Here is a 12357-nt window from a genome sequence, read left to right as displayed (position 1 = left end):
ACATCACACCACTGCAGGTTTTATTATATGCTGAGATTTTAGTTGAGCTGAAAAACATGTGGAAGAAATTCAGAATAGTGTGTGCTTTGGAGCGAGGGGTGGTCATGTCCCTGTTTTATCACTTCTGGACATAGAGTATAGTAGGGTTAGAGTCAAAATTACAAAGGTGTTCCAAGTTCTAGGTTGTAATCTTCAAAAAGATTAATTTTTACAGGGATTTAAAAATTTTGTCATGCTGAAGGTGTTTTCCTCTGCCTAACGGAATAACCTGCGTAAGCATGCATAAAGCTGTTTTGTGACGGGCAGCCCCTAACAATATCTTTGGGCTAAATTTTAATCAGCGTGGGCCCTAAGTGGGTGAGCAGTGTAGCTTTCCCAGGTTATGCTAGTCAAGGAGATCTTCCAACAGCTATCAACTCTATAAACTGAGCAATCTAATTCTTAATAAAGCAGCAATCTTCATGCCAGGATGTCTGCACTACTGGGGTTGTCCAAACACATTGCAAGAGGAGCTCTAAGGGAATTCATTTTTACATTCTCAGCAGTCATGGGGACTCCACCTGAGCTACAGGCCTCATCGCAGCTCCTCCTTCCCCCCTCTGCTTTCTCAGTTGCCTGCTCCTGTTTTAACAGAAGGCATGGGTCTCCCATAATTGCTCTGAACATGGCCGTGAGATGCTTTATACTGGAGTACTAAACAGAAACACGTTAGAAAAACTCTGAGTCTAGGAAGTCTTTTTCATCACGGTAGTGCAACCTCCCTCCTATCTCTATCATTAAGGGACGACGCATTCCAACAAAATTTTATATGCTTTTTAAATATTTGTAGACATGTATAATATATTGGTACTACCTAGTTCAATTATATACTAATAATTGTGATAATGATTACAAAGGAATTTTTGAACACTTAGAGCATTATTGTCTTAGGAAATTTTTAAAAATACATTTAGTTTAAATTTCTCAACACTCATGAAAGTACAGTACGGTGATAAAAGTATTTTAAAGTAGAAATATATGATTCACTAGCATGAAACAGGGAAATTGAAATGGAAATATAATTTCAAAGAAAGTGAACTAACATAAGATTTCTAAATACCAATTAATGTTTTGTTCATGGACTTTTGTCTTTTAATGGACGAAGGTGGGATGAAATCGCTAAGATACTTATATTCCATTGGTTTAAAAAAGTGTAAAAGTGTAATCTTAAAATGACTGATCACAATATTGTATGTATATTCTTTACAAGTATTTAAATGTAGAGGTGGCAGTTGTGTTTTGGACGACATTCTTTGTGGACGCATGGGTAACCACGGAGGAGACTAGTTTGGAGGCTCTCCCACCAGAGTAGGCACAGTCACTCAGGACCTCCAGTGTCGTCCCTGAATCCAGGACACAAGTGCCTGGTGAAAATGTCGTGGAGCTCTTGTCACGCTCATAGCTGAGGGCAAAACTGGGTGCATCTCTAAGTCACTTTTGGATAACATCACTTTGTTGGGATACAGAAGCTTAATATTTGTTATTAGTAAACTAGGTTAGGGAAAGAAAAGACAAAGTAGGTAAGGTTTGGGGATTACCACAGGGTTTGGTCCTATAGTTTTTTATAGGGGCCAATTTGGAACAGGCATTTGCTCAAGTAAGACAGTCTGTATATGTTCATAATTTCACCATCATCTAAGGTTTTTAGAGGCGTCTAAAGTCATGTTCTGTCTTTGCATTCTGTCTTGTATTTCAAAGGCGCTGATATTGGACTGAACCAGTTTTTGTCTTTAATGTAACCCCATAAAAGATATTTCCTACCTTTTGCTTTGTTCCATCAATAGCCTTTATTCAAATTCAGTAATTGCTCTTTTCACACAAAAAATAAAATTTTGAGGCATGTTTAAACTGCTTAGTAATAATAATCCATGATAAAATTTTACTTTCAAATAGTATAGGCTTTCTACATAGGTTAACTTTTAACAAATGTGGAAAAGTGACGAGTTTTCTATAATATTTTCTTAGAGTTAGAAATAAAAGTTAAGAGAAATTTGAAGCTTATATTTTGCTGCTAGGCTTCATTTTTTTTCCTTTGCACACGTGTGAAATGTTACTGTGTATGCACGCTTTAATGTTTTATTGGAAGACATATGGTGCAAATACAGTTGTATTAGCTAAGAGTCCCTGAAAGAAGGAAGCACAACTGAGACATTTGAGGCCAATGTAATAATGAAAGGGAAAACTGCGCTTCCTATGAAAGAGAAAACAGCTCAATAACAAATTTTAAAAGCTTTGTCACATTCTAAGAATATATTTGAGTATGATGTGTATGTAGCTGGTTATCTTCAATTCTTATCATTGTAAAAAGGTATTGAAACCTGAATCAGAATCTGTGGGTTGGGAGTATAAAACATCTGGCCAGTCCCATTTTCTCCTGGGGCTGGTTGCAGAAGGTCAGGGAGCAATGGCACTGCCCCAGGGGGCTTTTTTCTTCATGTCTCTTTCAGCAAGGCCATGCATCTCCCACTTAACACAGAGAATGGGAGAGATGGAGAGCCCTCTCTTCCCAGAGCTACTGTCTTTCCTCTCAGAACTAAGCTCTTCCAAGTACAGTTTTGTTTTTTGATGTTTTATTACAAGGTGTTTCGAACATACAGGAATGTTGAAAGAATTTTGTAGTTGATACCCATCACTTTCTACTATTAACATTTGACCATATTTGCTTTGCCACATAACTCTCTTCCTACCTTATTATGTTAAGTTTTTCTTCCTTTTTTGGGGGGAGGGGGAGTGACAAAGTAGGTTCGTTTTATCTCCCGTGACAAAGGCCAGTTTACCTCCATTATGTGTATGCTAATGTCTGAGCTCTTGCTTCCATGGAGCTGCTGTGCTAAAAACGTTTACAGTTCAACCCTAGGCACCTCCCACTTCTCTTCTCTCCCAGCCCCACCCCAGACTCCACTCACAGCAGACTTCTCACCCCTTACTTGGTACCACTGAGGCCTCCGAGTTTAAGAATTCTCCTTCTATGGAGAACACTCATTTTCTCCACTCTTCGTGCTTCAAGATCCTTCAATGGTCATTATTTCAGTGAACATGTTTGGCATGCCTCCAAGCAGTACCTCCTTCCAGAAGTGTGCTGGTGAATGTTTAGCAACCTGTTTACCAGGGGAAATTGCCCTGGTTTGTGGCATTTGCGGATTTCCATGGTATAGATGATCCCTTCTCAGCAGCTGATTTCAGGGTCTTCAAACGAAGTTCCAGAGCGTGGAGTTCAGAAGGCATTCACTCAGTATACTTGCAGTAGCTGACAGCAGCATGTCCCTGCAGTTTCACTGTGATGTTGGCACAGTCCATTGTCACCATTCACATGTTCTCCTAAAGCAGAGATCATGCTTTGTTCTTGTTTCTGTCGGTAGCATTTGGCACATGGCAAGCCGCGTAGGATAGGATCCACATGAACACTTGAGTGAATGATTTGGGTAATAAATTGTATGCTACATAGTACTTGCCACACACTCTTCATTCAGTTAAAACTGAGGAATTCATAGCAGCAGCTCAGGGCGTGGGAACTGTGAGCAAGGACTGAGCCAGCACCTGTGATGGGCAGCAGGTGTCCATGTGGTAAGAACCTCTCTTCGCCCCACACTGGGCCCCTCGTCCCTGAGGTGCTGCTAAGGTTTCTGAGCTCCCTTCAGAGGCTGAAATCCCCCTGTGAGAGGCTGTAACAACACTCGCTCAGCAGGCCACTTGGCGTAGATGCCTTTACCCAACTGCATGAGAAGTCAGCAGTGTGCTAAGTTCAGGTCAGGAAGGACACATATTAGAAGCAAATCTTTAAAGGTCCCCTTGTCGTACATTAGCCTCTTCCCCTTTGAGGAAAATTGAATATGCAGGGTTGTCTAGATTTTGGAAATAGTACCATAATGCCCCAGGCATAAAAGAATATTAGAAGCTAAAGAGTGACGAATGCCAAAAAAAGAAGTGATAATTATTTGAATGGAAATATAAAATGAAATTTTACTTAAAATTATTTACTTTTTAAACATTGAAAATGCTGCCTTTCAGTTTGGGGCTTCCAAGTTAAAATAAATGATTATATTCTTAATGATAAAAAATAGTTACCACCATTTTGCATGTAAAAGGTCTTTTATGTGTCTTCATTATTTAATATACTGAATTTTAATTTGAGCTGCTGTTGAACATTTCCACCACATAAACAGAGCAAGTACCGAGAGTGTTGAATATGACATTGTATTTGCATGTTGCAGCTAGCAGAATTCTAAAAAGCATGCTAATTTGCCTTGATCTTTCTGTTGAATTGTGGACCGTGAGGATTTGCATTGGAACATCAGTAGTTGAAAAAGAGTTTTAATAAAACTCTTTTTGGTTATTTCTGGAAAATAACCAACACCAGGAATATCAATACTAAATATAGCCTTTATATCTGAACTTATGTTTATCCTGCTGTTATTCAGCTCCTTTGAGTTCAGTTATATATCAGCTCAGATGTTTTACTTGAATATTTTAAATGTTTGTAGTGTTATAAATGTGTGGTATTAGCTTAATTCTGATTTTGGTTATTTGGAAAATGTTGAAGATAAGCTTAGGGTATTTGAGACATTAGTTTTTGATGACTTTTCTTACTGTTTATGATTAGGCTATTTGACTTTTGGAGTAAATACACTCCAGTTTTATGAAAGGAGTTTTGAGGAAGCTGAACAGAGTTAGCGTTTCCCATCAGAACAGCGCTCCCCGAGTGCAGAGCGCCGCTGCCCCACGGCCGTGCGGACGGAAGTGAAGTATCCGCTGTGTGCTCTCTAGTGGGTCGTTGACGTGGAGAAAAATAAGGGATGATAAACTGGCTCTGTCGGAATGTTCATTTTACATTTAAAATTTTATAATTATTTGAGCATTCTCTGAACATTGGCTAATTCTGAACTCAGAAGAACAATTCTACATAATTCATTTCACTTCCAACTTAGTGCCTTGCTTCCCTCTGGTTATGTTTTTTACAAGTCCCTTATTGAAAATTTTCTGGGAGATGATCTTTCTGACACATTTTATATATTTATATATTTTATTTTATGTTTTCCCCTTCTCATTTTTCTCGCTGCTTTTCTTGTTATGCTGGTACATGTATAGTCACGATGTTTGGAGCTTTCCCACACTTTGCGTTCTTTGTGTCTGTCGGACGTATTTTACCATCGGGCTGTCCTGCTTGCTGCAGACGGCAGAATGTCGCCCCTCACTGAGCACGTCGTGACTGGCCGCGCTGGGTCCGTCAGGCTGGGTGGCATTAAACATGGAGCAGTAAAGCACAATGTGAGACTGAATGCAGCATTTAACTGAAAATGTGTATGTGGGAAACACACCTCAAGGAGAGTAATTTCCGTCCCAGTTTTTTTCTCTTTAACTAATGTCTTTTAGTAGTCTCTCCATCATAAATTAAGAAAAATCAAAGCACAGAAACTTCAGATATTTAGATGGTCTTCAGGACAGACCTCATTGTATGAAGAATGTTAATTAGAAAACATACATTATAGAAATTTCTAAAAACACGATTGAGTTTGAGGCAGGCAATCCTACACCCAACTACACTTCACTTCCAGTGTAGAGTATCATTCACTGCAAGAGTATACTCTACCAGTATACCACTGGTAGAGTATCATTCTAGGAACCAATAGTGAAGGAGAGTCCGTGGTTTCACTGGATCATCAGAAAGTCTGGACTGGAGAATGGCTTTTTCCCATTTGGATTTAAACTTACTCTACTCATTTGCAGGCAGAGGAGCTGGCAGAAATAGTAAGTCCTGCCAAACAGCCATGTTGAGAGATAATTACCACGTTGTGGTTGCCACAAAAGAGAAAGAAATGAGGAAAAATACAAGCTGTTTGAGGGCTTTCAGGTCAGAGGGAAGGTGAGAGGAAGGCAGCTCATGGGTACACACCTGGGGGACACCCGTGGGCAGGCGAGTTGGGTCTGTATTAGCATCACCTCTGACAAATTAACCCACCCATGAAAAGAAAGCAGCCCATTATTTTCTTGGGGTAGAGAAAGGCAGAGGCCTTTCCTCCAGACATTTCTAAACTGTGTGAAAATGTTGGTGTGAGTTTTCTTTCTTACAGAAATCTTACAGTGGTGATTAATTGTTTGACCGTTATCAAACGATGCAAAAACTCCAAAGTACATTCCTGAAAGCTCTCTAAGAGAAACAGCAGAAATCCTTTTTTGCAAAAAGGTCAGAAAGCTTGTTCTTGTCACGGCTGAAAAGACTGAAATTTATACCAATTACCATTTATAGACTACAGTCTTTGAACAAATTATGTGACTTAAACTATTCATTGAGTTAGGAACATTTCTGATATTATATGAAAAGAATTATTTGTAGCATTTCTTTTTAAAAAATATATTTTATTGATTATGCTATTACAGTTGTTCCAATATTTTTCTCCCCTTTATTCCCCTCCAGCTTGTACCACCCCTCCCACCAGCATTCCCCACCCCCTTAGTTCTTGTCCGTCATACATATAAGTTTTTTTGCTTCTTCATTTTCTATACTATTCTTAACCTGTCCCTCTTTGTTTTGTACCTACCATTTATGCTTCTTATGCCCTGTACTTTTCCCCCATTCCCTCCCTCCCCCTCCTCACTGATATCACACTCCATGTGACTTCCATTTCTGTGATTCTGTTCCTGTTTTAGTTGTTTGCTTACTTTTTTTTTGTTTCTGTTTCTGTTTTTAGGTTCAGTTGTTGATAGTTGTGACTTTATTGTCATATTACTGTTCGTAGTTTTGATCTTCCTTTCCTTAGATAAGTCCCTTTAACATTTCATATAATAAGGGCTTGGTAATGATGAACTACTATAATTTGACCTTGTCCAGGAAACATTTTATCTGCCCTTCCATTCTAAATGTTAGTTTTTCTGGATAGAGTAATCTTGGATGTAGGTCTTTGCCTTTCATTACTTCAAATACTTCTTTCCAGCCCCTTCTTGCCTGCAAGGTTTTTTTTTTGAGAGATCAGCTGATGATAGTCTTATGGGTACTCCTTTTTAGGTAACTGTCTCCTTTTCTTTTACTGCTTTTAGGGTTCTCTTTTGATCTTTAATCTTGGGTAATGTAATTATGATATGCCTGGGTGTGTCCTTCCTTGGGTCCAACTTCTTTGGGACTCTCTGAGCTTCCTGGACTACCTGGGAGTCTATTTCCTTTGGCAGATTGGAGAAGTTCTCCTTCATTATTTTTTCAAATGTTTCTAATTTCTTGCTCTTTCTCTTTTCCTCCTGGCACCCCTATGATTCGGAAGTTGGAATGTTTAAAATTGTCCCAGAGGTTCCTAACCCTCTCCTTATTTTCTTGAATTGTTCTTTCATTCTGTTCTGGTTGAATGTTTATTTCTTCCTTCTGCTCCAAATCGTTGATTTGAGTCCTGGTTTTCTTCCCTTCACTATTGGTTCCCTGTGTATTTTGCTTTTTTTTTTTAATTTTTTTAAAGATTTTATTTATTTATCTTTAGAGAGGAAGGGAAGGAGAGAAAGAGAGAAATAGTAATGTATGGTTGCCTCTCATGAGTCCCCTGCCAGGAACTGGCCTGCAACCCAGGCATGTGCCCTGACTGGGAATCGAACTGCAACTGTGTGGTCCACAGGCCCGCGCTCAATCCACTGAGCTACACCAGCCAGGGCTCCCTGTGTATTTTTCTTTATTTCACTTTGAATAGCCTTCACTTTTTCCTCTATTTTGTGACCATACTCAACTAATTCTGTGAGTATCCTGATTACCAGTGTTTTGAATTCTACATCTGATAGATTGGCTATCTCATCATTGCTTAGTTCTGCTTTTGGAGCTTTGATCTATTCTTTCATTTGGGCCATATTCTTCTATCTTAGTGCACCTATTACAATGTAAAGGGTGGAGCCTTAGGTATTTACCAGGGTCGGGCCACCCATGTTAATAAGCTGTGGCGCTGTATGTGGGGGAGGGGTCCGAGAGGGATCAGTCCTGCTTGCTCAGCTCTTGGCAGCTTTCAGTCACTTCCTCCACTTCCCACAAGCAAATTGGGCCTTTCTGGTGCTGATTCCCAGGTGGGTGGGTTTGTGCACGTTCTAGGACTCTGTGGGTCTCTCCAATGAACTCTCCTGTGAGGCTGGGAGTTTCTCCTGCTGCCTCAGACCCACATGTTTTTACAGCCAGAGGTTTTGATGTTTTATTTCCCCATGACGGAACCTTCGGTTGCCAGGTCTGTCTCTCCCCCCAGTTAGGTCCCCTGGTTTATCTGCATGGAAATGTGGGACTGCCGCCCCACCCCCACCCCCACGCCTGCTGGCTGCCACCTTGCTGCGAGTCCTCTCCGCCCCTCCCACCAGTCTGAATGAATGTTTCTTCTTTAGCTCCTTGGTTGTCAGACTTCCATACAATTTGATTTTGGGGCAGTTCTTGTTATTTTTGTTTTTAAATTTGTTGTCCTTTTAGTTGTGAGAGGAGGCAAAGTGTATCTACCTATGCCTCCATCTTGGCAGGAAGTTCAGATCCCAATCTGCTGCATTTCTGTTTGTGGCTTGTGTTACCACTTTCTACAAAGTCCCGTATAGTGTATACATAAAAAGGACAAATTAATCCCCTTTACCTGGGAGTATAAAAATCTTAAGAAAGGTTCGTTACTATGTCCTGCACTCTTCCAAATATGCCTGGGGAATTTAAGAAAACAATAAACAGATTCACTAAAAATCATATGGTATTATTTTTTAAATGATTAAAACAATAAAATGTTTATAATAACAATAATCTACAGAGATTGATTTTTTTCCACTTGGAAAAATGTAGTAAGTGGGAAAACTCATTCAGACAGACCTATGTGTAACTTATTTACCTAAGTACTGAAATACAAACCACGTGTCACCATCTCTCACTAAATCCAACTTAGTAGTTTTCCACTTTTTCCTCTAGAACTTGTGAACCCACCAGAAGATGAAAAAGTATCAGGCGCAAAGATAAATGTTTTATGGTCATTAAGTAATATACATAATGTTCCAGGGAATAAAATGAGTTGAGACTCCTTAGTTTCATCACTTCTAGGGAGAACTTTGGAAAAAGCAGTTCCCTAACGTACTCTTCCCGTCATGGAGACAGGAGATGAGTAGACCCTGATGACTGACTTTATTTTTCCTGCCAATGCACACTCTCTTTGTATAAACCTAAGAGAAGGGAACTCAACTAGAAGACAAGGGTAGGAACCTACCCTGTCTGCTCAGTGACTTTTCGGCTACCTCTTTTTCCACTTCCCCAAGGAAATCTCAAAGTTGTTCGTTGGCATTTCAGGGACAAATCAAGAACCATGTCCAGGTATCAAGGCCAGATACATAGGTTTTTTAATTGGTTTACAGATAAATTCCCTTAAAGGAGGGAGAAGACACTGGTTTTGCTCACTACTGTCTATTACATGGAAAAACTATGAAATAATTACAGTACTGTCCAAAGGCACTGACTAGTCACCTTTTTGTGTGACACTGCAGGAGCCACAGCTGCGGCCCGGAAGGAGGTGATAAGGAACAAGATCCGAGCAATAGGCAAAATGGCCCGAGTGTTCTCCGTGCTCAGGTGGGACCATTTTTCCTCTATTTCTATTTTAAATTTGATTAAGTGTCACTTAATAAACAGTTTAATACTTTAATCTGGTAATTTAAGTATTTTACTGGAAGATACCTGATTTACCATAATTATTTTGTCTTATAGATGGAACTGTTAGTTTCTCACTGTTTCAGCTGAACTGAAATACACTAAGTTGTTTCTGTGGAGCAGGTCTCTAAATGTACTGTTTCGCCTTTTATCCCTCTCTTTGCGGCTGGGTGTTTAAACCATTTATTTTGCAGCAGGCTGAACATGAGGTAAAATAGGAAAGCTATCATAATCTTTTTTATTTTTCACTCTGACTCTGTGGTAAAAGATGATTCTATTATGTGCATTTCACCAGATTTCTAGGAAATGAACATCAGCCATAAAGCTTGATCATGTGAATCTGTATTATTGTAATAAATCATTGAGAGAAAAAATAGTTATTTAATGTTTCAATTCCCATGTAGTAGTTATTTTTTAAGTAGACCATGAATCATGTTATTCTTAAGCCTGGATTTAGAGAATAAATATTTTCTTGAAGAGAACTAACTGTAGGTTACTTAAATTCAATGATCTGTTCTTTGAGACTACAAAATAACAATATTTCACTTTCAAGTATTTACTGAAAATAGGGCATGTTATATGTGAGGAGGACACAATCAATTCATAATTACACATAAAAAAATGGGAGCTAGGACAATCTTCGGAAATAGGCCATCTACATAGTGCGTAATTTTGTAACCTAATTTTGCCTCAACTGTTTTGCATAGAGTAGCTACATTGGCTCTTTTGACTTCTCCTCTTGCTATTATCCTGTTCCTGGTAGAGTCGCTGAAGAGTGACTGAATGACTTGACACCACAAGCAGAGAGCCATGAGGAGGACAAAAAGTAGTGCCGTGCCTTCTCAAAGACATCAAGTCAAAGTCACTAATAGCTCCTTGGTAGCCAGCCAGATCTTGAAAAGTCTTGTTAAAGCTGAAAATACAGCCGCGTTGCTCCCTACCACCTAATGAATGAGGCTGCCTTTGCTCTAAAGCTTAACTGAACTGTTAGGATTCATTTATTCATTCATTCAGTAATAAATATAAAACTGAAAGCATTGATTCTATACCATGAGGGGAAACAAAAAGACAGCAATATAAAGGTATAACAAGTGGTATCACGTTAGTGTGTGATCAACAAAGAGCTTTCTGAATAATGGCATTCGAGCCAGTGTGGGGACGGCCTTCATGGACCTCCATGGCTAAGAGCATTCAAGGCCCCGGAAGAGCAAGTGCAAAGACCCTTGGGTAAAAACAGGGTTGGCAGTTTTGAGGACCTGCAAGGAGGCATGTGTGGCTAGATGTCCTGTGGGGCCAAGGACTTTAGAAATATCATAAGCTCAGCTGGTACCTCTGCGTGAACACTTGCTTATTGATTGTGTCTCAGATTTGCCAATAAACGCTTTATTTCATTTCCTATCTGAAATCTGTACGAGGAGAAGGAAAAACAGCTCCAGCATGTCCATGTGACAGTACATTAAGGGAGAAAAGGAGAAGCCTTTCTTAATATAAAAAAAATTATTTGTGGCCCTGGCTGGTGTGGTGGAGTGGATTAAGGGCTGGCCTGTGAACCAAAGGGTTGCTGGTTCATTCCCAGTCTGGGTAGATGCCTGGGTTGTGAGCCAGGTCCCCAGTAGGGGGCATGTGAGAAGCAACCACACATTTATGTTTCTCTCCCTTTCTTTCTCCCTCTCTCTAAAGATAAATAAATAAATAAAATCTTTAAAAATGTTTAAAAAACAAAGAGAAAACTTTAAAAAAATTATTTTTGTCTATGTTAGCCTTCAAACCACATGAAGATGTTAGAAACAATGCTGTAAATCATAGGTAGGTCTTAGAATTTGGAAGCCCTGCAGTCCCTTGCCTATTAGTACATCGTTCCCAGCTGAGAAATGATCCATTTGAACCCAATGATAATCAGTGATTTGACTAAGATTTCACATATAATAGAAAATTAAAACTTACATTTTATAGCTTTTCTATAATTAAATCATCTCAGTAAATTTGTAGAATACAGGAGGATAATATCCAGAGAAAAGTAAGTTAAGCTTAGTAAGGATTGAACATTGAATGTGTACTATATATCGATACTACGTTAAGTAAAATGGATGACAAATTGGAATGCCAGAAGATGTAGAAAATAAATAAAAGCCAATGAAATGTGTGCTGAGTGCACAAAGAGACGCTCTGCTGTGGAAGAGGACAACAAGGAGCCCTTGTGTTTCCAGAAAGGAGTGTTCACGAGGGTCGACATCGGAGGAGTGCTGTACGGGGCAGGCTGGGTTCCACTGCGCAGAGAATTGTGGTGAAGGCACTTCTGGAGCTGAGACATCACCAAGAACACAGTCCCACAGTCCTGAGGGCAGTGTTTTATGAGATCCTTGTTAAGTGCCAAGTGCTGCTGTGCCCCATGGTATACGCGCTTGACAGGAATCTATGAAGCAAACTTGCAAGGTCAGGTTGACCTTAGTGATGAGCAAACTGAAACTGAGAGAGGCTGAGTGGTATGTCCAGGCTTCATTAGTGAGCAGCCCTGATGAGGGTCTGATCTGAAAGTGAACGATGGGGTCAATGCATTCTAAGTATTTGAAAGAGCTGGATAGTGAGACACGAAGGTGAGTGAACAATCCAGTAAAAAATGAGGCTGAAAATGCATTGAGGTCCCTGATCCCTGATAGTCTGAATACTGTGGTAAATGAAGCATTTAATTTTGTGTGTGT

The 12357-nt window shown here is 39.6% G+C and overlaps 1 protein-coding gene across 2 annotated transcripts in view; it reads left to right on the top strand.

The window, feature by feature from the left end:
• The window catches only part of PPP3CA (protein phosphatase 3 catalytic subunit alpha), a 306638-nt gene that overhangs the window by 281479 nt on the left and 12802 nt on the right, over positions 1-12357 (top strand). For both annotated transcript variants that reach the window (XM_037036241.1, XM_037036242.1), the window contains exon 11: positions 9496-9580. In XM_037036241.1, coding sequence (XP_036892136.1) covers positions 9496-9580 — 85 coding nt within the window. The remainder of the gene's footprint in view (positions 1-9495; positions 9581-12357) is intronic.

Source organism: Sturnira hondurensis, unplaced genomic scaffold, assembly GCF_014824575.4.
Source record: "Sturnira hondurensis isolate 20B ecotype Veracruz unplaced genomic scaffold, ASM1482457v3 Scaffold0022707, whole genome shotgun sequence".
In the NCBI taxonomy this organism is placed as follows: Eukaryota; Metazoa; Chordata; class Mammalia; order Chiroptera; family Phyllostomidae; genus Sturnira; species Sturnira hondurensis.
This window is presented reverse-complemented; position numbering and strand designations above follow the sequence as displayed.